The sequence below is a fragment of the Sus scrofa genome, chromosome 11 (assembly GCF_054392235.1).
Source record: "Sus scrofa isolate SSC_HxYL_T2T_F1_AM1 chromosome 11, Sscrofa_HxYL_maternal_Yorkshire_Landrace_v2.0, whole genome shotgun sequence".
Classification (NCBI taxonomy): Eukaryota; Metazoa; Chordata; class Mammalia; order Artiodactyla; family Suidae; genus Sus; species Sus scrofa.
Genome location: NC_139393.1, coordinates 24,313,902 through 24,341,126, shown reverse-complemented (window position 1 = coordinate 24,341,126; position 27,225 = coordinate 24,313,902). Strand labels below are relative to the sequence as shown.

The 27,225-nt window shown below is 45.8% G+C and overlaps 1 protein-coding gene across 36 annotated transcripts in view; it reads right to left on the bottom strand.

The window, feature by feature from the left end:
* Positions 1-27,225, bottom strand: part of ENOX1 (ecto-NOX disulfide-thiol exchanger 1) — a 658,487-nt gene that overhangs the window by 13,658 nt on the left and 617,604 nt on the right. For 32 of the 36 annotated variants that reach the window (XR_014819514.1, XR_014819513.1, XR_014819515.1 and 29 more), the window contains one exon: positions 11,223-11,308. Coding sequence is in view for 26 of the 36 variants with exons in the window: in XM_084981818.1 (XP_084837944.1) it covers positions 11,223-11,308 (86 nt within the window). In the remaining 10 variants the exon portion in view is untranslated. Of the gene's footprint in view, positions 1-2,751; positions 3,924-3,966; positions 6,828-7,809; positions 8,006-10,385; positions 11,309-27,225 lie in introns of those variants that run through there. The other 4 variants (XR_014819510.1, XR_014819509.1, XR_014819512.1 and 1 more) reach the window with 4 other exon arrangements.

The following is a 27,225-nucleotide window of genomic DNA, read 5'->3' as shown; positions in this document are numbered from 1 at the left end:
TTTTATGTCTTTTGTCTTTTTAGGGCCACACCTGCAGCATATGAAGGTTCACAGGCTAGGGGTCCAATTGGAGCTGTTGCTGCCGGCCTACACCACAGCCGAAGCAACGCCAGATCCGAGCCTCGTCTGCGACCTACATATATATACCACAGCTCATGGCAACACCGGATCCTTAACCCGAGGCCAGGGATCGAACCCACAACCTCATGGTTCCTAGTTGGATTCGTTTCCACTGCGCCACAGCAGGAACTCCATTATTTTTTTATTTTTAATGATTTTTATTTTTTCTCTTAGAGCTGGCTTACAGTGTACTGACAGTTTTCTACTGTACAGCAAAGTGACCCCGTCACAGATACACATATACAGTCTTTTCCTCCATCAGAAGTGACTAGATATAGTTCCTAGTGCTATACAGCAGGATCTCATTGTTAAGCCTGAACTTTAATCTCAGCCAGCATGAGCAAGCTGCTAATGACCTTGAACAGGTCATTTAATAGCTGTACTTCTCAGTTTTTTTCTTGTATAGAATAGAAATAACAGGAGTTCCCATCAGGGCTCAGTGGTTAACAAATCCAACTAGGAACCATGAGGTTGCCAGTTCCATCCCTGGCCTCGCTCAGTGGGTTAAGGATCCGGCGTTGCCATGAGCTGTGGTGTAGGTTGCAGACACATCTTGGATCTGGCGTTGCTGTGGCTGTGGTGTAGGCTGGAGGCTACAGCTCGGATTGGACCCCTAGCCTGGGAACCTCCACATGCTGTGGGTGTGGTCCTAGAAAAGACAGAAAGACAAAAATAAATAAAGAAAGAAAGAATAGAAATAACATCCCAGTGCATCTGCAAATATTGAATGTAAGCTGCAACGCGGGGCCTGGCACACGTATACTTTCTCTCTGGATCCGTTTTAGGCAACGCAGGATCTACTACTACACACAAACATCAACTCTTCTGTGGCGGTGGGTCAAGCTCTGGGCTCAGAGGCCAAAGGAAACAAATAAAGCGAGGTGTGTGGTCAAACCTCGTTTCTGGTTGGTCCTGAAGGCGGTTTTCCTGAAGCTTGGGGAGGTCAGGGTATCATTTTTTTTTTTTTTTTTTGGTCTTTTTGCTATTTCTTGGGCCGCTCCTGCGGCATATGGAGGTTCCCAGGCTAGGGGTTGAATTGGAGCTGCAGCCACCGGCCTACACCAGAGCCACAGCAATTCGGGATCCGAGCTGCGTCTGCAACCTACACCACAGCTCACGGCAATGCTGGATCGTTAACCCACTGAGCAAGGGCAGGGAACCGAACCCCCAACCTCATGGTTCCTAGTCGGATTCGTTAACCACTGCGCCACGACGGGACCTCCGGTCAGGCTATCATCTTAACAAGCTCTTTTCCTCCCTTTGCAAGAGGACACCGAGGTCATCTACAGTAGGCTCCAGTCCCCTGTCAAATTCGGGTGACACCCGTGGGATGAGCAGTCCCTTTCTCCATCAAGCAGAAGCCACAGATGGAGGGAACAGCCAGCCCACCACAGGCTTGTTTTTGGCACCACCATCCCTTCCCTTGGAAGAGTAGGGAAGAAGCCTGCCATTCCTCAGGAAGGAAAGAAAAAGCTGGATTCTCAAGGGGAAAATAAAGATCTGCTCTAAAGAGAAGGGCTTTGGAGTTCCCTTTGTGGCGCAGCAGAAACAAATCTGACTAGGAACCATGAGGTTGTGGGTTCCATCCCTGGCGTCGCTCAGTGGGTTAAGGATCTGGCACTGCCGTGAGCTGTGGTGTAAGTTGAAGATGCGACTTAGATCTGGTGTTGCCGTGGCTGTGCCTGCAGCGTAGGCAGGCAGTTGTAGCTCCAATTAGACTCCTAGCCTGGGAACCTCCTTATGCCACGGGTGCGGCCCTAAAAAAAAGACAAAAGACAAAAAAAATAAAATTAAGGGCTTTGTAGGAAGCCAGCTTCTGCTCAGGTCAGGCCATCCCCCCCAGCCGCCCTGCAGCTGATCGTAAAAAGTGTAACAACTCACAATCACTCAGACTTTTCCTTGACAAACTCTTCTGAACACACTTTAATACTCATCACACTCTTAAAAGAGAGGGAATAATTTACAAATGAGGGAACTGAGGTGCAGAGAGATTAGGTAACCCAGGCAGTAAATGTGGAGCTAGGGTACAGATCCAGGCTCCCTGGTCTCGTTCTCCCTCTCTCTCTCTCTCTTTTTTTTAAAATCTTTTTAGGGCCGCACCCATGGCATATGGGAATTCCCAGGTTAGGGGGTGAATCAGAGCTACAGCCGCCAGCCTAAGTCACAGCCACAGCAGCTCCAGATCTGAACCGAATCTGACCTACACCACAGCTCATGGCAATGCAGGATCCTTAACCTCCTGAGTGAGGCCAGGGACTGAACCCTAATCCTCATGGATACGAGTCGGATTCGTTGCTGCTGCACCACCATGGGAACTCCTCCCTGGCCTTGTTCTTGGCCGGTCACTGCAAGGGTCTGGGGGTTGTCGTGTGACAACTAGAAATAATTCACTTGGACACTGCCTCTGTTCACAGGGGGGGACCATGGGGAAGGTGTCAGGGATTCTCTGAAGTGCTATCAATGTCAACAGCAAAAAAGTGAAGGTTCCCAGCTCACCCAGCTCATACACATTCATAAGCTAATGCATGGACGCCCCCACCTGAACCATTCACCAAAACAGCAAGCAAAAATCATGAGGAATCTTGGCTTGCCTATACTGAAAAGTAGCAACATCTTGCTATCTATGTTGTCTTTTTTTTTTTTTTTTTTTTTTTTTTGGTCTTTTTTAGGGCCACACTGGCAGCATATGGACCTTCCAAGGCTAGGGAACGTCCATATGCTACCAGGGAATCAAAGCTGTAGCTGCCGACCTATACCACAGCCACAGCAACGTGGGATCCTAGCTGCATCTGTGATCTATCCCACAGCTCACGGCAACGCCAGATCCTTTAACCCACTGAGTGAGGCCGGGGATGGAACCCGAGTCCTCATGGACATTAGTCGGGTTCGTTACCGCTGAGCCATGTTGGGAACTCCCTCTAATGTTGTCTTTTGACCTGAGCCTAGACGTCAACCACAGAGGAAGCAGAAGAAGCCAAGCCACAGGAGAGAAGGGTAACCACCACTTCTGAGTCCTCGCTGTGGGCCAGAAACAGACTATGTGCTGTAATGCATTATCTCATCAGAAAATTCCTTATGCAAGCAAATAAACCCTTCACTTGCCAGAAGAAAGAAATGTAGAGGCAAAAGACCGAATTTCAGTCATGGAATAACCACTAACCAGCTTTGCCAACTTGTCTAAGTCATTTCATTTCTTTGAGTGTTTTCTCAGTTGCAAAACAAGGGAACTGGAAAGAAACTCATTGAACGGTTGGACTTGGATTTGACTGCTGGCCCCCCCACATGTTAGCGCTGGTCTCTGGGCAAGCCATTCAGAATTCATCTGTCCAATAGGTAGTGGCAAGATCCCAGACCGAGAGAAGGTGATAGTCTTTTGTGCACGTCTAAGTACAAAACACATGGCAGCCAACACTTAGTAGCACCTACTGTGTGCCAGAGCCTGCAGTGAATGCTTTTCATAGATCAAGTCATTTAATGCACATGATAACCCATAAAAAGCCATTTTATAGACAGTGAAATGAAGGCACACAGATGTTAACGTAAGTTGTCCAGGGTCACACAGCTAAGAAGTAGTGAAACAGATTTGAAATTCTCATGTTTACTTTGAATAAACAATTAGCCAGAAATTAGGGAGTTCCCATTGTGGCTCAGTGGAAATGAATCTGACTAGTATCCAAGAGGATGCAGGTTCGCTCCCTGGCCTTGCTCGGTTGGTGAAGGATCTGGCATTGCTGTGAGCTGTGGTGCAGGTCACAGATGTGGCTCGGATCCCACGTTGCTGTGGCTGTGGTATAGGCCAGCAGCTACAGCTCTGATTTGACCCCTAGCCTGGGAACCTCCATATGCTGAGGGTGCATACCTAAAGACACCAAAAACAAAAAAACACCCAAAACAAAAAGCCCACAAACAAACAAAAAACCCAGCCAGAAAATAGTATGGAAATTCGTGTCCTCAAAAGTGGTTACCTCTCATTGCTGTTGGTGGTGTAAGGTGACAGCCTGGTTCTACCATGAAGATATAAGTAATGTGGACAGGGATGCCTGACAATTGCAGAACAGGCACCGCAGATGAGATCCCATCTGAAAGGTCCATTTACTAAGGCACTCAACTAACTTCTAGAGCGTTTCCTTAAGGATGTTTATATCTCATGAGAGAAGAAAGATCAAGGAGAAACTGCTTTCATGTCACTTTGACAGGTTTTAAACCTTTCTCTATCCTGACAAAATAACGTATATGATGATTTACAAGACACATTCAAGACAAAATTCAGTTTTCCCTTCTGTTTTGCCCTGTGGCCCACGAACTGTTACTTCTCAAATATCTTCATTTACTTCTGTTTTCTTCTCCTTATACAAATGCACCAGCTCTTGTAATTCTGCCCTCCCAGTATCCTTTCTCTTCCTACCAATCACTTTTTGACCATCCCATCAAACGAGGCACCCAGAGTTCACTGGCTGAGCTCCGAGTGAGATGGACCCGTTTCCCCACCAGTGTGCAGGGTTTCCTTCCCCAGACGCCTGCTGAGGAAAGGGATTCCCTCTTAGCTCCTGTCTGTCAAGATGGAACCATGGGGTCCAGGGACAGGCTGTTGCTGGCCTGGCTGGTGAGTAAAGGACAGGGTTTCTGATGCCGACTCCAGCCCTGCTTTGATGGCACTGCACCTGCTCCTGCCCAAGGATACTACGAAAGGAATCAGATGCATGTGGTTAAGAGACTCTCATGCGGCGTTATAATGTAGGTCAGAGGCGTGCCGGACCATGAAATCTCATTTTCCCGGAGACCATGTACGGATGCTCTTGAAACTGGGAGGAACTGTCATAACCATGATGCTTTTATTCCCCTCGTACCCAGCTGGTCTCTGTTCCAAGAAAGTGGTGACCTCTGTCTCTTTAGTCTTTGATGCTGTCAGTGGATCCCCCACGCCCGTTTTGTTTCAAAGTTTCTAACATGTATTCTTGGAGGAAGGATTGATATGCTCTAATTATAAAGAAAAGAAACGATGAGCCGGAATAAAGGTTCCATGTAACCACGGAGCCTGTGTGGTCCTCACAGCACAGAGGTAATTTGGAGGATGTGCTTGATTTATTTTCTGATTGGCTGACTCCAGCCCAAGCCCACTGCCTCCTTGGCAGGCTGCTAAGCACAGGTATAAATTGACATAAGCAGACATCAATCAGTTTTATTATGGGGCTGGCTGGCTCCATGTCCCATATTAGTCAGGCCAGAGAAGCAAGTGGAGAGGGGTTCCTGTCTGGGGGACTCAAAAGACACCGGCATAGGTTTTGTCGAGGCTGGAGAGTCAGAGAAGCTAGATGCAACACCAGATTTCCTTCCATAGGATAAACTGATGGCCTGCCTTTAGCGCACATTTAAATCCTGTTCATCCTCGTCGTGTCCCTGGGCAGAGTGTGGCGTCAGCACACAGACACCTTGCAGTCAACATCCGCAAAGAGAGACACAGAATGTGGGTGGGGAGGGAGGAAGATCACAGAGGAGGAAGTGAGGGGAGTAAAAAGGAAAGAAAATAGACGTGAGGGCTTAGGGGGAAAGAGGAGGAAAGGACAGGAAGAAAGATGAAGAGGGAGGAAGGCATGAAAGGAGGAGGCAGGGAGGTTCCCGTGCGGCTCAGTGGTTAACGAACCTGACTAGGATCCATGAGGACGTGGGCTCGATCCCTGGTCTCGCTCTGTGGGTTAAGGATCTGGCATTGCTGTGAACTGTGGAATAGGTTTTAGATGTGGCTTGGATCCTGAGTTGCTGTGGCTGTGGTGTAGGCCGGCAGCTGCAGCTCCAATTTGACCCCTAGCCTGGGAACTTCCATATGCTGCAGGTGTGGCCCTAAAAATTAAAAAAACAAAACAAAACAAAACAAAAAAAAAACAGAGAACAGGAAAGAAGGAAGAAGATAAACAGGAGCAAAGAATCTGACCAGGAAGAGGCAGGATCTGGATGGATGATGAGAAAAGGAAGGAGAGAAAGGGATAAAGGAGAGAAATGCAGCAAGGACAGCTAAGGGCCCTCAAGGAAGCCCCAAGAAGGGGTATGAACTCAAGGGCGCCTCCTGGTGGTCATGACACCTATGTTCTTGGCCCTTCTGTTTCACTACTATGTGCCTGCCATGTTTAGTACTTCATTAGTTCGTGTTTCATTCTCAAGACAGTCCAGACATATACCATGTCCTGATCTACACTACAAGCTCTTTGAGAGCAAGGTCCTTAGATTTCTATTGTGCCCTGGTCACTCCCTGTTTTGCCTGGTCCCAAGACAGTGATGGCTCTCTGAAAAGCCAGGACTTAGCTGGCCAGACACTGGATCCCTGGTAACCTTGTCAATTTCTCCTGCTGCGAACAAGCAACTTCCTTTCTACTTTTCAGGCAGCCAAATGGAAGTCTTATCCCTATGCTTCCAATGACATGTTTTCCAGAGGCGCTGTGATATCTAGCAAACGCATTCATGATGGTCTAAGCAACAGAAAACTCATTCATTCATTAACATACTGTGACAGGTGGCTGTGTACCAGCATATACATAATATTACAGATTATTCAGGAGTTCCTGTTGTGGCGCAGTGGAAACAAACCTGACTAGTATCCATGATGATGTGGGTTCCATCCCTGGCCTCGCTTAGTGGGTGAAGGATCTGGCATTGCCATGGGCTGCAGTTGCAGACGCGGCTCGGATCTGCTGTGGCTGTGGCTGTGGCTGAGGCTGGCAGCTACAGCTCTGATTTGACCCCCTAGCCTGGGAACCTCCATAGGCCATGGGTGTGGCCCTAAACAAACAAACAAACAGAAAAGATTATTCAGGTGGGCTGTCTTACAGACACTGCTAGGGGACATTTCCTTTGCCCTTCCTGCCTAGCTGTCATCTGGAAAAGGATGCTCTCCAATTAAGGCTGATTTGAATCGCCTGAGAGGTAGGCTTTTAGCACAAAAGTACAAATGGTCTGCCTGTCTGGTGGGAAATGTCCACACGTCCTGAATTCCTAAGCCCATTCCTAAATATGGTGTCCTGCCAAAGACGGTGGTTCTGTCTGAATCCTCCCGCATCTGGGGCCACATCACATCAAGTCTGGTTTCAGAATCAAATCTTCCACTGGCTGGGTCTTGCTTGGGAAGAGGCTGCAGGTGTGTAGAGGGGGGAGCCAGTCACACTTGGAGAACTGGGTCTCAATCTTGTAGAGAATACATACACGGGGGGCGGGGGGAGCCGAAGACTCCCTCCTCTTGACTCTGCGCTGGGAAATATTCACCTGCTGATGCTCAGCTCAAAAGTGAGTTCTTGGCTGCTTAGCAGCCACGAGTGAGCTTGAAGGGCTCTGGGCTACCTGAGAGAGTTCAGGTATTGATCAGAAACCAATTGTAAGATAGTGTTGTCTGTCTGGAAGAGCTTAACTTGCCTGTGCCCAGGGCAGGAATTCTGACTCAGCAAAGGTTCGGGAAGCCAACCCCCATGTGCCACCCCCCCCAGCCCGCCCTGTCTTCCGCTGAATGCATCTTTCTGACTTGGTCATGCGTTTCTGACACAAGCCAGCTGAGTGAATGAACGTGAATGGTTTAGGAGAGGCTGAGAGGGAAAACATAGGCAAGCATCATCACCAGAGCAGGAATACTATTTAACTGGAGAATGGCCTTTTGGGGGCTACACAGTTTTAGGGAGCCACGTGCAATTTACCTGTCAGCCTAATTTATTTATTTATTTTTTTTTTTACTTTTTTATCTTTTTGCCTCTTTCTAGGGCCACACCCGTGGCATATGGAGGTTCCCAGGCTAGGGGTCTAATCGGAGCTATAGCTGCTGGCCTACACCACAGCCACAGCAACACGGGATCCGAGCAGCATCTTCAACCTACACCACACCTCACGGCAACGCCGGATCCTTAACCCACTGAGCGAGGCCAGGGATTGAACCTGCATCCTCAGGATGCTAGTCAGATTCGTTTCTGCTGAGCCGCAAAGGGAGCTCCTCTGATCATTCCTCTTCCCATGTGTGGCCTTTGGGGAAATCTCAAGACCAAAGCTCTGTTACACGCTGCACGAAGTCTGTTTTCCTTGTTGCCCATCAGCGCTGGGGAAGGCTAATCTCAATGTCCTCTTACAACAGGTGTAACGGTGACACTGTCCGATCTCAAGGAAACTGTGTTGGCCTAAGGAGAATTTTTCAAAAGCGTCTCACCCGAGTCAGCAAACCTGTGTTCAGAGACCAGGCAAAATCCCCTTAGCGCAACATTCACCAACACTCTGTGGGGGCCCCTGTGACCCTCGGTTCGTCCCGATGAACCAGGGCAGGGGCCCCGAGCCGCCGCGCAGGACAGCCTCAGCGGCAGGGGGCTGGCAGCAGCTCAGGATTATGAGCCTTCTGGCAGCTGATGCGGGGACAAGGCCCTGGTGGATACTTAGAGGGCAAACCGCGCATTATTTTGTTTTCTGCTTAAAGCCCCGAGGATGTGGAATTCCAGGATATAGCAATCATGTGCTCTCTGGATTAAAAAGTCTAAATATCCTCTCAGCCTCGCAGGGATAGAAAGAATACGGGGTCCAATCCTTGGCACCCAGGAGTTTTAGTCAGAGTATTTTTTCAATGTATTTTTCACCTCAGGCCTGAGGCAAGAATTTGACAGCCCCACTGAGCATTTCATCCAGGAGGCAGAGGGCTGTCGGGGGGAGACCCCGTGTCTCTCCTCTGTGAGGGAAATGCTTTCTTCATTCGCTTCCAGAAGCAAGGTTAGGGAGTTCCTGTCGTGGCGCAGCAGAAACAATCCGACTAGGAACCATGAGGTTGTGGGTTCGATCCCTGGCCTCGCTCAGTGAGTTAAGGATCTGGTGTTGCCATGAGCTGTGGTGTAGGTCGCAGATGTGGCTCGGATCTGGTGTTGCTGTGGTGGTGTAGGCCAGCAGCTGTAGCTCTGATTCGACCCCTAGCCTGGGAACCTCCATATGCCCTGGTGCAGCCCTAAAAAGCAACAAAACAAAACAAAACAAAAAAACCAACCAGACAAAACCAAAGCAAGGTTATCTGTCCAAGATGAAACTGAATTCCCCTTAACCAAGCCCCTTCTAGAAAGGCCCATCCTGTGACGGCCAGGGACCAGGTGCAGCAATTTTCTCCTTGGGGAGGAAGATCACACAGGAGCAGCTCACCGGAGCAGGTGGATGATGGACCTTGTCCTGAGGCTAAGAAGGGAATAGCAGAATCACATCCCTGCCTCCCAGCTGATTCTGCCTGGACACACACACACACACACACACACTCACACACACGCGCGACACCCACGGGCATACACCTTCCACAGCTGCACCGCTCATCGACCTGCACTGATGAGGCAGAGGAGACAAGAGCCTCAGTTCTTAGATGCATAACAAGCGGATTCCTTGGCCATTTCAGCTCATCCTGCAACAGCCACTGCTGCTCCACAAAGGCCTCCCGCCTGGGATTTCCAGACAGGGAGGGAAAGAAATGTCACCCATACACGGGAAGGATAAAAGCCACAATAGGAACGACCTCTTGAGGGCTTAGTCCATGCCAAGTACACGGGCGCACGCAACATTTCACTTCATCCTCCAGGCAAAGGTGGTGATTTTAGAAAGACTGATCCCGGAGAAGGAAACAAACCAAAAACCAAACAAAGAAGCCCCGCAAAACCGTTTCTTTTGTTCCCCCTACATCGTCCTGCTCCTCCTCCTCATTTCATCGGAATTAAGAGGAGCCTCGTCTGTCACCCCTCTCCCAGATCCACGTGGGCAGGGACCACCACGGGGAGGGCAGCGATTCTCCTGGCTGGCTCTGGTCTACCCTGTCGCCAGCCACAGGTGAGTAAGATGGCACAGATCCAAATGACTGGAAAATACTTGTTCCAGATGCTTTCTCTCCAAGGAGAAGTAAGCATAAGAGCCACGACGAGAAAGGTTCAAGGGGTTGTGGGATCATGAACTGATAGATTAATCCGAATCTAAATCAGACGGCACAGTACTGTCATCAATGCTGACCACGGAAGACTCGGAATGGCTCGTGTGTGTACTCGGCTCTGGCGGGCCTGGTCCCGCACACCCCGCGTGCTCTGCTCAGCTCAGGGAACAGGGGCTCATTCCCAGACGCTCAGCGAGCTGCTCAGTGACGGGTCTAGCCACCCTGTCCCCTTCCAGGGCTTCCCGAGGCAGTTGTGGTTAATGCCATCACTGCTTTTTTGCTTTTTAGGGCTGCACCCTCGGCATATGGAAGTTCCCAGGCTAGGGGTCCAATTGGAGCTGCAGCTGCCAGCCTTCACCACAGCCACAGCCACAGCCACGCCGGATCTGAGCAGCATCTGCGACCTATTCCACAGTTCCCGGGCAATGCTGGATCCTTAACCCACTGAGAGAGGGCGGGGGTCGAACCCTCATCCTCATGGATGCTAGTCGGGTTCATTACCACTGAGCCATGACGGGAACTCCCTGCCATCACTGTTTCGACAGGCCCCTCTCACTGTTCTCTGGGTTTTGATACATAAATGGCAGTGGGCTAGGAGTTTTTCTGCAGAGGAGAAAAACTAGCCTCAGAGAAATGAGGAGGGAACGCCCTGGCTCTGGGTGTAACCCTCGAGAGGCACAGCCGAGAGGCACTTCTGTAGTTTTTTTTTTTTTTTTTTTTTTCCATTTAGAGAATGGAAAACCACCCTTATATAGTTTTCTAGAGAGCCATATCAGATCTTCATGTTATTTGAGTTGATTTTTCCTCTATTGTGTGGAGTCCTTGCCGTGGAATTCTGTGAGACTGTGGTCTAAGGATAATGCCCCGTTAGCCCCTGTGACCTCATTTCTCCCTTGTCTGGAGGAACTTTCAGGCCAACCTGCACCTTTAAATCCCTAGCATGCTTTCCAGAGTAATTTCACATCTGCTCAAAGTCATTGTCATTTTCGGTAACTGCCTTTCTTTCTACAAAGACAAAAAGCAAGCCAAGAGAAGACAACCACCCGCCCCACACTGAGTTCTTGCGAAGAAGTACAGACAAACCTCCCCGTGCTATTATTATAATATCCCTACTGCAACTCACGCATGGTCCACCAGCAGCCAGCAATCAACAGCCTGAATCTTCCCCACGCATGTCGGCTGGAGAAAAAGGACTTACCTTGGAGTCCAGCTGCTGCATGTACGACCAGAGATATTCTATGTTGGCTCCGAAAGGGTGGACGTGAAGAAACGTGGATATGATGCCTGAATTAAAAAGACCAAACACTGGACATTACTGAGAGGCAAATAAAAGTCTCAGGCAAGTAAAAGTCTCAGGCAAATAATATCATCCGACCCTGATGACAGTTTTGTCAAGCTGAGCCATGGTCTTGCCGTTTCTGATGGCACTCGGCAAGCTCCCAGTAACTGCCCATTTTGGAGACAGTAATGATAACGCGGCAAACAGAGCACTGTCTCTTAGAATGATAGTAGTTAGAAAAGCTAGACTCTGAGAAAATATATAGACGAATAAAGGTATAAACAAAGACTCCTGGAAGCATTTCCACTACCAATGTGATGCTTGATTTACCAATGTAAACTTACAGTCACCGGAAGAAGGAAAGGATCCCTTCTCTTTTTCTCGGTGGACTCTGCAGTATGGAAATGGCTCCTACAGCCGTGTCAGTGATCACACTGCCTCAGATTTCCCTGATAATTACAGCTGCTAGTCGTGGAAAGTATTTAATCCATGGTTGCCCTGCCTGCCACTGAAGGAACCAGGAATCCTCTGCTATTTCGCCCTGGCTGTGGCTGCTGTTTAAAGGGAGCCGGCCCGCTCCCTCCTTCTCATGGCTGTAATTTACAAGATCATTTTAAAAGACCCTGGAATGGATGGTTTGGCTGGAGTCTGATTATAAATCAGAAGGCTTTTCCATCGTGAAATTCAACTGTCAACATTGTCCTGACAAATGAAAACGCTGGATGCTGGTGTCAGGGCTGAAGTAGGAGCATTACCCTCCTACCCTCTCTACTTTTATATCTAAAATCAAGATAGTGAAAATGAGGACTCCGTAGGTGGGATGCACCTGTTAAGAAACTATGTTCAGATGGACATTTTTCGGTTCTCTTTGAAACGGGCTTTGGGATGAATCAAACTGGAGGATAAACCCTCTCACTCCGTTTACGGTGACGCTTTGATGCTTGGAAGCCAAAGGTCAAAGGGAAAACCTGTGCTTCCAAGCACAGGACAAGCCGGGGCTGAGCACACCGACTGCACTAGGTCATCCTGTGAATTGCAGGGTGGCCTTGGATTGACCCGGATAGGGTCTCACGGCCCCCTATCGCCTGTGTGGCACTTCCGATGCTCTGGATGAGTGTCTTTTTTTTTAAAGGAAAGTTCTCAGTTTATCCTTAGGCTGAAAACAGAGAAGCAAAGCGTTTAGACAAGTACCCCCAAGACCTGTCCTCAGAACAGGCTTTTATGCGGTTTTTCTTGGTGGACCGTGAAATGAGGAAGACAGAAACAATTCGTTACATTTCTCCATAAAGCTCAAACCTCAGTTTTCAGAGACTGACCTTTTCCCTGAATTATAAAGAACTACTGTGTCATCCTGAGATTATGTTCTTTTCCGTTGTTGTTAAAATGTCCTTCTATGAAATAATGGTGACGCTAGACAGTAACAATGGCAGGTTTAATTACTTTAAGTAGCAAATAGCCTTTTTAATACACTTATTTAAGTGCATTTATTTTGTCCCCCCCCCACTACCATTTTTTTAGTTTATGTTTGTTTGCTTGTTTGTTTATTTTTCGCTGCCTGAGACATATAGAGCTCCTGGGGAGCCCAGGGATCAGATTCTAAGCCCAAGCTACCACAATGCCGGATCTTTAACCCGCTGTGCCAGGCAGGGGATTGAACCTGTGTCCCAGCGCTCCCAAGATGCCGGTGATCCCTTTGAGCCACAGTGGGAACTCCTCTTAGTTTATGTTTTAACTGTGTGGGACCTGGCAACTACTTCCCTGGGTCTGAAATCCTCGACTCTGGTGAGGTGGCACTCTAAGTGAATTCTGTTACCTGTAAGAGTTATGAATAGAAGCTCAAGAAGGACTGATTTTAAAAATACATTAGGAGTTCCCGTCGTGCTCAGTGGTTAACGAATCCGACTGGGAACCATGAGGTTGTGGGTTCAATCCCTGGCCTTGCTCAATGGGTTAAGGATCTGGTGTTGCCGTGAGCTGTGGTGTAGGTCAAAGACGTGGCTTGGATCCTGCATTGCTGTGGCTGCGGCGTAGGCCGGTGGCTACAGCTCCTATTAGACCCCTAGCCTGGGAACCTCCATATGCCTCGGGTGTGGCCCTAGAAAAGGCAAAAAGACCAAAAAAAAAAAAAAAATCAGAAGTATTTAAAAACACTTGCATCTGCATTTCTTAAGCGGGAGAGAGGGGGCAGAATTCTGAAGGGGAATTGCTTCTGCGGCAGGAGGATGTGTGGGACTTTGCCTGCTGTCAACAAGTGGTCTTATGGCCACTGCTTTCCACCGAGAGCCTCCAGCAAATGGTGAGCAGACCCCTGGCCCCAGGAGGAGGAGGAGGGCAGAGAAGGGAGAAGAAGTTACTGCCGTTGGGCTGGCTCTGTGAGGAGGTGCAGGTGTTCCTAGGGAGAAGCTTTTCCTTCTCCTCCTAAATCGGAGGCTCTCAGGGATGAGGCGCCTTGAGAGAGCGACTCGTAGAGACTGGGGGTTGGGGGACCCTCAAGAGGGAGAAGCCCGTTCCTTTTCCCTGGCTGGACACCCGCTTAGGCAGCAGACTGACTGACCTGGCTCTGCACGAGCTGAGCACACGTGAGGTGGCAGGGCTGAGACGGGAGTGGTGTGGCACTGCAGCCTTTGGGTGACAGGAATGTGTGAGTGTCCCGTGGGGCCAGGGGGCACTGTAGAAGGTAGATGGGCTTGAGCAGTCTTAGAGGTATCCCCAGAGCTCCCGCAAGTACAGAAAAACAACACTTTCCCTTTAAGAGCCGCACAGGACAAAGAACCATCAACATCTCCAGGGTGACCCACAGCCTTGGGAGTGAGCCTACACCACAGCCACGCAACTCGGGATCCGAGCCGCGTCTGCGACCTACCCCACAGCTCACAGCAACGCCGCATCCTTAACTCACTGAGTGAGGCCAGGGATGGAACCTGTGTCCTCATGGATACTAGTCGGATTCATTACTGATGAGCCACATCGGAAACTCCTCAGTATACTTGTTTAAAATTTCTACAGTTCTCTTACCGACAAATGAGGATAAATAAGAACCTTAAAAATTTCTACCAGCACTAACCAAAGATGGAATAATACTCTTACAAAAATCAGGTAGCTTTGAGGAATTATTTATCAGTGATTCCTGCCCTTACAGCTCATCCTGTTATGGATTCAGGACAGAGGAACTTGGACAATCTGGGCATGGAAACCTTTTTTTACTTTTGCTATTTTAGGGCCGCCCCTGCACCATATGGAGGTTCCTAGGCTAAGGGTGGAATTGGAGCTGTAGCCACTGGCCTACACCACAGCTCACAGCAACACCGGACCCTTAAGCCACTGAGTGAGGCCAGGGATGGAACCTACATCCTCATGGATCCTAGGTGGGTTCATTAACTGCTGAGCCTCAAAGGGAACTCCTAAGCAGGGAAACTTTTTACTGAAACTCTTCTGCTCATTAAACTAAGGGGAAAATGCTCATGTGATTTCTCTGTATCTTTCTAAAATCAGATTAGAAATACTGATCCAGACATGAACATTTTTCCCAAGGAGAGTATTTAGAACCATCTCAGTGATAGCTGATATTAACAAGTCATTAGCTTTTTTAATTAAAGTTTAGCAATTGCTGCTAGATACATGTGGGGCCAAAGGTGATAGTTAAATAAAGATTTCCCAAGCCTTTTCTATGGATGGCAACCAAATCATTCAGAATTGCTAGAGATACAGCAGAAATGGGAAGCATCAGTTATCACCCTTCCAAGTACTGCCTGACTCCTCTCCGCTCCCCCTTGCCTCTGCCCATATCTCAGTAGCATCACAGAAAGAGCAGTCATGCCATCTGAGGAACTGGAGTTTCTGGGCCCTGGTTCTGGGTCAGATTCATTCTGGGGAAGCTTCCCAAATAGGATGGTTCAGAGGAGGATGGGGGTGGGGACAATGGGGGAGGAACTGCATCTCCTAGGCCAAGAGTTGCCAACTAAACTCAGCTACAACAAAAGCCTCTTGTAGCTCCCTTAAAGGCACTGGGATGCGTCCTGAGAATGGAAGTAAGAGGACAGGGGTAACGCAAAATCTAATGGAAAATGCTACCAGCCCAGAAATGGAAACTATTTATGGTCCTCTGGAAGAGACCTAAAGGCTTGGTCAGAGGAACATTAGGAACAGAGGGTGGAGAATTTAGCCAGTGCTCCAAAGAATGGACTCAGCCACTGGTACTGGCTCATTCCATGCAGGGAGCAAGGTCTCCATGTTTAAGGCTGGATTTCCCAACAGTGGAAAATATGACTGTAAATGGCCAATTTATGAAAATAAAGGAGCAGACTCTCAGTACTCATGGAGTTTTTTTGGCACACCTCAGGGCCTTACATCCTACTTTAGAAAGATACAAAGCCCGCTCTGTACAACCAGTGGCAAACCCCTCCTTGGGAAGGCCCATTTGGACAAGCACATAAAGGCATTTCGAGCTTTTCCCACTGAAATCATCTAGTTTCTTCTCATTTTTAGATCTCACCAAGACCAAGGGAGTAGCATTTAAATTATCCAAATAGCACTAGATTTTTACTGATGCATTCCCTTAGCAGCAGTTATATGCCAAGGCACGAGGGACACAGCTTTGCACAGACAAGATTCCTGCTCTCGGAGAACTTATACTCTAGGTAAGCAACATAGATGATAAACACAAAGATTAAAAATAAAGAAGATACTTTCATAGAGTGGTAAGCATAGTACAGAAAACAAAATAGGTAACAGGATAGAGTGGGGAGTAACCTCAAGCTTGGTGGAGGGCTGCTTTACACAGGAGGTCAAGAGTAGGTAAACCTGCCTGAGTGTCAGCTGAGAAGGAGTCAGCCACAGAGAGCCTGGGGGAAGAGTACTCAGGCACAGACAATGGCACATGCAAAGGACCTGAGATGGAGATGAGGAGGCAGGAACAAAGTGGGCTGGAGGGTGCAAAGTACAGCATGTATTTAGAGGTAGATGGGGCACCAGATCATGTAGGGGTTTGTACTGAAATTGAGTCAGTAATTTAAAAACCCAAGAACCAGAAGTCCAGGACTAGATGGCTTCACAGGTGAATTCTACCAAACATTTAGAGAAGACTTAACATCTGTCCTTCTGAAACTATTCCAAAAATTGCAGAGGAAGGAACACTTCTGATTTCTATGAGACCACTATCACCCTGATACCAAAACCAGACAAGGATACCACAAAAAAAAAGAATAAAGAAGAAAATGACAGCCCAGTATCACTGATGAACATAGGTGCAAAGACCCTCAGCAAAATGGTAGCAAACTGACTGCAAGAATATGTTAAAAAAGATCATATACCATGATCAAGTAGGATTTACCCTGGCGATGCAAGGATTTTTCAATACCCACAAATCAATCAATGTGATATACACCACATTAACACATTGAATAAATGTAATATATGAGATATGATCATCTCAATAGATTCAGATAAAGCTTTTTTTTTTTTTAAGGGCCACACCCACAGCACATTGAAGTTCCCAGGCTAGGGTTGAACTGGAGATGTGGCCACCAGCCTATACCACAGCTCACAGCAACGCTGGATCCTAAACCCATTGAGAGGGGCCAGGGATTGAACTTGTGTCCTCATGAATACTAGTTGGGTTTGTTACCACTGAGCTACAATGGGAACTCCTCATTAAAGGCTTTTGATAAATTTCTTTTTTTTTTTTTAATTTAATTTAATTTATTTATTTATTTATTTATTTTTTTGTCTTTTTTTTGCTATTTCTTTGGGCCGCTCCCACGGCATGTGGAGGTTCCCAGGCTAGGGCTCTAATCGGAGCTGTAGCCGCTGGCCTACGCCAGAGCCACAGCAACGCAGGATCCAAGCCGAGTCTGCGACCTACACCACAGCTCACGGCAACACTGGATCATTAACCCACTGAGCAAGGGCAGGGACCGAACCCACAACCTCATGGTTCCTAGTCGGATTTGTTAACCACTGCGCCACGACGGGAACTCCCTTTTGATAAATTTCAACACTCAATTTATGATAAAAGCTCTCCAGAAAGTGGGCACAGAGGAAGCATACCGAAACATAATACAGGCCTATATAACAGACCCACAGTTAACATCATTCCTAAAGTTTTGTGGTTTTTTTTGTCTTTTTGCCTTTTTCTAGGGCTGCTCCCATGGCATATGGAGGTTCCCAGGCTAGGCGTCCAGTCGGAGCTGCAGCTGCTGGCCTACACCACAGCCACAGCAATGCGGGATCCGAGTCTTGTCTTTGACCTACACCACAGCTCATGGCAACACCGGATCCTTAACCCACTGAGCAAGGCCAGGGAGCGAGCCTGCAACCTCATGGTTCCTAGTCGGATTCGTTAACCACTGAGCCACGACGGGAACTCCAACATCATTCCTAAAGTTGAAAAGCTGAAAGAATTTCCTCCAAGATCAGGAATAAGACAAAGGTACCCACTCTTGCCACTTTTATCAACATAGTTTTGGAAGTCCTAGCCACACCAATCAGAGAAGAAAAAGAGGTGAATTCAAATTGTAAAAAGAAGTAAAGTGACTTCTGTTTACACTGTTTGCAGGCAATATAATACTACACATAGAAAATCCTAAAGATGCTATCGCAAAACTACTAGAGCTCATCAATGAATTCAGTATAGTTGCAGGATACAAAATTAATACACAGCAATCTTGAACTTCTATACACTATTAATGAAAGATCAGAAAGAGAAATTAAGGACATAATCCTATTTACCATCACATCAAAAAAGAATAAAAAACTAGAAGTAAACCTACCTAAAGAGGCAAAAGATTTGTACTCTGAAAACTCAAAGATGCCAAAGAAAGAAACTGAAGATGATACAAACAGATGGAAACATATACTGTGTTCCTGGATTGAAGGAATCATTATTGCTAAAACGACTGTACAACCCAAGGCAATTTATAGATTCACTGCAAACCCTATCAAATTACCAGTGTCATTTTTCATAAACTAGAGCAAAATTTTTAAAAATTTGTATGGAAATAAAAAAAAGACCCCAAATAGCTAAAACAATCTTGAGAAAGAAGAATGTAGCTGGAGGAAAAAGGCTCCCTGACTTCAGACTATAAGACAAGGCTAAAGTCATCAAAACAGTATGGTACTGGAGTTTCCACTGTGGTACAACAGGATTGGTGGCGTGTCTGGAGTGCTGGATGCAGGTTTGATCTCTGGCCCAGTACAGTGAGTTAAGGACCTGGTGTTGCCGCAGTTCTGGTATAAGGTGAAACTGTGGCTCAGATCTGATCCCTGACCCAGAACTCCATAAGCTGTGACATGGCCAAAAAAAACCCACAACTAACCAGCCAAACAAATAAACAGTATGGTGCTGGTGAAGAACAGAAATGTAGATTAATGGAACAGAATAGAGAGCTGAAAAATAAACCCTTGCACCTATGGTTAATTAATCTACAACAAAGGAGGCAAGAATATACAATGGAGAAAACTGTATACTAACAACAAAAGATCAGAAAGAGAAATTAGGGAAGCAATCCCATTTACCATCACATCAAAAAGAATAAAATACTTAGGAACAACCTACCTAAAGAGACAAAAGACCTGTACTCTGAAAACCATAAGACACTGATGAAAGAAATCAAAGGTGACACAAACAGATGCAAAGACATACAAGGCTCTTGGATTGAAAGAGCCAATATTATCAAAATGCTATATTACCCAAGGCAATCTACAGATTCAATGCAATGCCTATCAAATTACCAAGAACATTTTTCACAGAAGTAGAACAAAATATTTTAAAGTTTGTTTGGAAGCACAAAAGACCCAGAAGAGCCAAAGACATCCTGAGAAAGAAAAATGGAGCTGGAGGAATTCAGGCTCCCTGACTTCAGACTATACTACAAAGCCACAGTCATCAAAACCTTATGGTCCTGGCACAAAGACAGAAATATAGAAAATATAGATCAGTGGAACAGGATAGAAACCCAGAATTAAACCCATGCACCTACAGCCAACTAATCTATGACAAAGGAGGCAAGAATGGAGAAAAGACAGCCCCTTCAATAAGTGGTGCCGGGAAAACTGGACAGCCACATGGAAAGAATGAAATTAGGTCACTTCTTAATATCATACACAAAAATAAACATAAAATGGATTAAAGACCTAGATATAATACCAGATACTATAAAACTCTTAGAGGAAAACATAGGCCAAACACTCTCCAACCTAAATGACATATGCAACATAAACAACATAAGCAACATCTTCTCAGATCCACCTCTCAGAGTAATGACAGTAAAAACAAAAATAAACAAATGGGACTTAATTAAACCTAAAAGCTTCTGCACAGCAAAGGAAACCCTAAACAAAATGAAAAGACAACCCACAGAATGGGGAAAATATTTGCAAATGAAGCGACTGACATGGGATTAATCTCCAAAATTTATAAACACCTTCTGCAGCTCGATACCAAAAAAAACAGACAACCCCATCAAAAAATGGGCAGAAGATCTAAACAGACAATTTTCCAGAGAAGACATACAGGAGGCCAAAAAAAAAAAAAAATGAAAAGATGTTCAACATCACTAATTATTAGAGAAATGCAAATCAAAACCATTATGAGGTGCCACCTTACACTGGCCAGAATGACCATCATCAAAAAGTCTACAAACAATAAATGCTGGAGAGGGTGTGGAGAAAAGGGAACCCTGTTATACTGTTGGTGGGAATGTAAATGGGTGCAACCACTGTGGAAAAACAGTATGGAGATTCTTCAGAAAACTAAAAATGGAACTACCATTTGATTCAGCAATCCCACTCCTGGGCATCTAACCAGAGAAAACTATGACTTGAAAAGGCTTATGTACTCTAATGTTCATTGCAGCACTATATACAATAGCAAGACATGGAAACAACCTAAATGCCCATCAACAGAGGAGTGGATCAAGAAGATGTGGTCCATATACACAATGGAATATTACTCAGCCATTAAAAGGAAAGAAATACCGGCATTTTTAGCAACATGGATGGACCTAGAAATTATATGCTAAGTGAAGTCAGTCAGACAATGAGACATCAACATTGAATGCTATCACTTACATGTGGAATCTGAAAAAAAAAGGACACAGGAGTTCCCGTTGTGGTGCAGCGGAAGCGAATCCAACCAGGAACCATGAGGTTGCAGGTTTGATCCCTGGTCTCATTCAGTGGGTTAAGGATCCAGCATTGCCATGAACTGTGGTGTGGGTTGCAAATGTGGCTTGGATCTGGTGTTGCTGTGGCTGTGCTGTAGGCTGGCAGCTGTAGCTCCGATTGGACCCCTAGCCTGGGAACCTCCATGTGCCATGGGTGCGGCCCTCAAAAGACAAAAAGACAAATAAATAAATAAATAAAATAAAAAATAAAAAAGGACACAATGAACTTCTTTGCAGAAGAGATACTGACTCACAGACTTTGAAACACTTATGGTTTCCAAATGAGACAGGTTGGGGGGGTGAGGGGATGCACTGAGGGTTTGGGATGGAAATTCTATAAAATTTTGTTGTGATGACTGTTGTACAACTATAAATGTAATAAAATTCATTGAGTAATTAAAAAAACAAAAAACAAAAGCAAAACAAACAAACAAAAAGAACCACCAGGAAGAATAATTCAGAACTCAAGTAAAATTATTTGTTTCTAGGTACTGTTGGTTTGCAAAAATGGTGTCACTTCCTCAGTTACATAAGAATTAAAAAAATAATATACAATAAAGGAGTAGTGGGCAAGGGTAGACAGTTACACCTCATGAAAACAAAATAAAATATAATATGAATTCTGTTTTGGTATTCACGAGTATTTCTACACATGACAGTTTAGAGGTTTTTTTGTTTTGTAAGTTTGTTTTTAATAAAATGGTACTTGAGAATTCCCTGGGGTGGGGAGAGGAATAACAATGGAGAAAAGACTGTCTCTTCAATAAGTGGTGCTGGAACACTGGACAGCTACATGTAAAAGAATGAAATTAAAACACTACCACCACACACAAAAAATAAACTCAAAATGGATTAAAGACCTAAATAGAAGACCAGATACTATAAAACGCCTAGAGGAAGACACAGGCAGAACGTTCTTTAACATAATGTGCAGTGATATCTTTTTGGATCTGTCTCCTAGAGTATTAGAAATAAAAATAAACAAATGGGAATTAATTAAACTTAAAAGCTTTTGCACAGCAAAGGAAACCATAAACAAGACGAAAAGACAACCCACAGAGTGGGAGAAAATATTTGCAAATGAAGCAACCAACAAGGGATTAATCTCCAAACACAGACAAACAACTCATGTAGCTCACTATCAAAAACAAAGAAAAAACAAACAAACAAAAAAATCCCAAAAAAACAACCCAATCAAAACATGGGCAAAAGATCTAAATAGACATTTCTCCAAAGAAGATATACACATGGCCACAAAACACATGAGAAGATGCTCAACTTCACTAATTATTAGAGAAACTACTAATGAAAACTACTATAAGGTACCACTTTACATCAGCAAGAATAGCCCTCATCAAAAAGTCTTTACAATCAGGAGTTCCTGCTGTGGCTTAGCGGTAACGAGCCCACCTAGTGTCCATGACAACACGGGTTCAATCCCTGGCCTTGCTCAGTGGGTTAAGGATCCGGCATTGCTGTGAGCTGTGGTGTGGGTCAAAGATGCATCTTGGCTCCCATGTTGCTGTGGCTGGGGTATAGGGTGCAGATACAGCTTTGTTTCAACCCCTAGCCTGAGAACTTCCATATGCCGTGGGCAAGGCCCTGAAAAAAAAAAAAAGTCTACAAACAATAAATGCTGGAGAGGGTGTGGAGAAAAGGGAACCCTCTTACATTGTTGGTGGAAATGTAAATTGGTACAACCACTATGGAAAACAGAGGTTCCTCAAAAAACTAAAAAGAGAACTACCATATGATCTAGCAGTTTCACTCCTCAGCGCCTATCTGGAGAAAATCATAATGCAAAAAGATACATGCACCCCCATGTTCACTGCAGCACTATTCACAACAGCTAAGACATGGAAGCAACCTAAATGTCCATCTACAGAGGGATGGATAACGAAGATGTGGTATAAAATGGAATAGTACTCAACCATAAGAATGAATGACACAATGTCATTGGCAGCAACATGGATGGACCTGGAGGGATTATCACACTAAGTGAAGGTAGTGAAAGACAAACATCATATGATATATGTACAATCTAAAAGAAGGCTACAAATGAATTTACTTGCAGTACAGAAACAGACTCATAGACTTTGAAAATAACTTATGGTTACCACAGGGGATAGGCGAGGGGGAATGGGATGGACTGGGGGTTTGCGACTGGCATATGGAATGATTGGCCCATGGGGACCTTCTGTATAGCACAGGGAACTCTACCCAGTATTCTGTGATAATCCATGTGGAAAAAGAATCTGAAAGAGAATGGATGGGTGTACATGCATAATTAATCACTTGATTGTATAGCAGAAATTATCACAACATTGTAAATCAACTATATGTCAATAAAACTTTAAAAAATGGGAAAAAAAGAAAACCACGTAAAAAGAAGTGTTTGCCGAAGAACTGAGGTGGTCAGGAACGATCTGGACCAGATGATAGTGGAGACTGAAGGTAGATCCGATGGACTGCACGTGAGAGTAAAGGCTTGGGAGGAATGGAGGATGAGTCCTTAGTGTTTGGCTTAAGCACCTGGGTGGTACCATTTTCTCAGATGGGAACAGAAGGGAGAGCATATTAAGGGTGAGAAAGGAGTGGGTTTAAGTGCTCTGTCTTGGCGTTATTACATCGAGATGTCCGTTAGCATCGAAGTGGTACTGGCGAGCGGTGGTTGGGCATTTGTGAGTCAGTGGCAATGAAAAAGGATTTACGGCCAGAATACTTGGCTAAGATGACCCAGGCAGAGAACAGGCCCCAAGACTGAACCCTGATGAAGCCCACACTGAGTGGATAAAGCTGGAAAAAACTCATCAACAGAATCTAAGAGGGAGTGATTGGGAAGAAAGAATGGTTTCATGATTCTCAAGAGGAAACTTCCCAAAGGATGTGAGCAGTCAGTGGGGTGGAGTGGAGCTGACAGACGGAGGGCTGTGGTCACACTGGGGAGAACGGCTTCCGTGTGGGGACACTGGCAGGGCTCTAGTGGGATGGAGAAAGAGGGGAGGAAGGGAAATGGAGACTGGGAGGAAGACCTGGTTTGGAGACACTCTGCTTTGGAGGTGGAGCCAGGGGGACCGGCTGTTGGTCGAAAAATGTCATGGGCTCCAGACAAGTTTCCTTCTCTTTTGTTTTAAAGGTGTAAGATTTCAACATTTCTATGTTGAGGGCATGATCCTCTACTGACTTATAAGATCACTGCCTACGGGGCAATGCAGCTTTCATACACTCCTCATGGATAACAGAGTACTGCGTTGAAAAAGACCATCGTAACTTTACACAATGTGAGCAATGAGATCCGCAGTGGACATGTGATTTGCCCAGTGTCTCAAATGCCTCCATCCACAAATTCCCAGAGTGCGCTTCCCTTGCTTAGAGCTGTTTAGAGATCCTGAGGTACCGTGGTCTGCCACACGGCCAACCCACCCACTCCCACCCTTTTCTCTTAGGCACGCCTATTTTAAAAACTGTATTGGTTACCTGATGAGAACAAAATATCACTTTGTACATTCAGGTTGGTCAGTGCATGATGCTCTTGGCCTTGAATGAGAAACAGAATCCTATCAGAACATACACCCCTACTCAAGCTGCTTGGATCTTCATTCCAAACTCCCCGTGTCAGCCTGTAAAGTTCTGGCTGAGACTAGCTCTCCCTACATCCCCGCTAGTTAGTCATCTCCTGGAGAACTGCAGAAAACCCGGGGGCCTCTTAGCTCACTGGGGTGGGGGTGTACCCAGGAAGCTCCAGGAACCTCAGCTCTGCAGAGGAATCGCTATCCATTTAGACAGCCATATCTTGCCGGGAACCAACAGAGGCCTGACTGTAAGTCTGGAGAGCCAGCAGGGAGGGGCTCTATGAAATCTGGGTCTCCCATTAAGCCACTAGGGGACAGCTGTCTGTGGGCAGCTGCAAAGTGACGGAGCGTTTATGACGTGTGGAATAGAGGTGAGACTGGCCGTGGGTGGGAGAAGACTGAGCAAACACTTGTGGTTTGGTCTGAGGTTTCTCAGTGTTAATTTTACAAAAAGCAGTGTGTTCTATTCCTTTGGTGAGTATAATACCTGATCGTGCACAGTTTTTTAAGTTTTTTTTTTAAATCTAATTAAAAATTTTTTTATTACAGTATAGTTGATTTCCAATATTGTGCCAATTTTTGCTGTTCAGCACAGTGACTCAGTCATATATGTATATATATTCCCTTTCTTATATTATCTTCCCTCATTTCTATTCCAAGAGACTAGATCTAGTTCCCTGTGCTGTATAGGACCTCACTGCTTATCCAGTGGATGGAATACTTTGCATCTACTCACTCCAAACGAACTCAGCTCCTGAGACTGTATGTGGACCTGGCAGTAAATTGTTCCTTGCGTGTGAAATGCTCATGACAACTCCCCATGCTTCCAGAGGAAACAATTCATTCCTTAGGACTCCCTCCACTGTCCTTGCTTCCCACAAGGCATCTGTTGCATGTGCAGCCCCTTCTCTGTGTTTCGGATTTCAGTGTGAACAATTTCATTGTCATGAACTACTTTCTTTCTCACTATCTGTCAGTTTCTTGATGGACGAGATCATCTTACAAGCAGCATCAGCTAACACAGGTCTTGCATGTGGCCCACAGGTAGTTCCCCAAACAAGGTCCCAGAGGTGCCTGCTTCAGGATCACCTCCGATGTTAGTTTTACAAAAAAACAAAACAAAACAAAACAAAAAACAAACAAACAAAAAAACCCAGAATCTCTCTGTGGGGACAAAGATTCTGCCTTTTAAACAGGCTGCCCAGATGATTCTTTTCCACCATGAAGGCTGGTAATTTTTAGAGCAGGCTCTTGACAAATGTTTGTGGATTTATTGATATGGACATTTGTGTTCTGGAAACAAGATTTAGGTCACTGACTCATTCTTTATGGTCAGTAGCTTGCAGAGAAGGACACACTCCCCAGATTACTTTTCTCAGGTGCAGCCTAAATAGAGCCTCAACGCTATTAACAGAACACACCAAAAAGTCACCACTCAACCTTCTTTAAATGTTTTTCTCGTCATTCATCTGCTTCCTAATGCCCCTGCATTAAGGGGAAAAGTCCAATTGACATATAGACTGGCTGCGTGCGGGTGTGTGAAATGGTGACAGCGACGGAAATGCCGGGGGAGGGCTTGATGTCAACAGTCACCTGGGTTCCCAGGACACGCATGTCCTGGTCAGCAGAGGAGTCACGATGGTACATGAAGAAGTTTGTCTGATCGCCGACAATGTGAGGATGGTATTCAGGGGTCTGGGGAAGTTTTGAACAGCAACTTTATAAGCAGTTGCTGGGAAGGTTTTGACTCTCTTTGGACGGGGCTTACAGGGACGACTGGCATGGACAGGGTGCCAGTCAGGGCAGCTGCCACTGGAAATCTACTGTGTTCGAAGAAAGTAAAAAGCAAGAGACGAGGGCGTGATCCAGACCCAGAGTTCGACTGTCAGCATCTCCGCAGAGATGCCATCGGCCCATCACTGAAGACTCTTTGATCCACTCTCCTTCATCACCATGGCCAGTGCATTTCCAGCCAAACACAGCTCCAAAGCTTTGGTCCAAAACCCCAAGTATTGACGCATTCTCTCCCACACGAGTTCAAGGCATGCCCGGTCCAACATGGAGGGCACGTCGTGTGAAATGAACGAGGAATTCGGCATAGACACCAGGCAACGTCAGGCTGACCTAATGTGTGGTTATTATATTGTTTTCAGATGTAAAATGCCACCTTCTAAAATGCCCGTGAAAATCTAATTCTTTTAGGTTCAATTCGATGCCAACTTGCCTTCATAAGGACTGTTGCAAAATATATATGGTTATTCATATACATTATAAATACTGTAAAATAAATGTATATATGCTGAACATAAATACTTTGTGCACATAATTTATTTATGATAATCAGATAAATGCAGTAACTATTTAGAAAATACTGCAAATGAACTGTATTCTCCAAGTAGAACACAAAAGAAGAAGCCATCTACTGTGAGAGGAAGGAAATAAAGAAAATGGAGACCCATTTCTGTTTTCTTTTCTTTTTTTTCTACCATCAGGTGGTTTATATTATTTAGACTTAAAGAAGGACAGTTTACTGCTGATCAAAACACAGCATGTGCTCTGTCCCCACCTAAAAACATCCTGGGGAGATCACAACTTTGTCACACTGAGTGAAAGAGAAACACGTGTCCGGGTTTGACACATTTCCCACTAGAAGAAAAATCTAGTTGCCAGTGACCTACGGGTTCATTTTGGGTTCCTGGAACTGATAGCCCATCAGCATGTCTTGTGAAACTTGTGCCCAGCGTGTTGTTATTACAGCTGTATATCATCACAGAGAAAGAACAGAACTGGATTTCCTTGGAGTATCTCTAAGTTGAAGTCATATTCAATAACCCTGTAGTTGAAAAATCTATATATGATGGATGAAGTTTGCACTGTCTTTTGCATTTAATTCCTCCTGTGCCAGCTTCTGCAGGACCTGATGTACCTGTTATTTTGAGGTGAGCGCAGGCAGTATTTAGAAAATGCCACCAGCCGGCACTTCTGCCAGATAACGAACTACAGAACACAATTCATCTCAGGCCCGCAACGGCCTCATTCTTCACTCTTAACCATGCCATGGAGGAGCCAGTCTAAACTTGGAACCTCACACTGGGGTCAGTGCCAAGATGCACCTTGAGTCAATGCTGTGCATCAGGGAATGAGGCTGGTGGCTTTTCCTTTTCTGGATTTGGGGACTTTGAAGGCAGC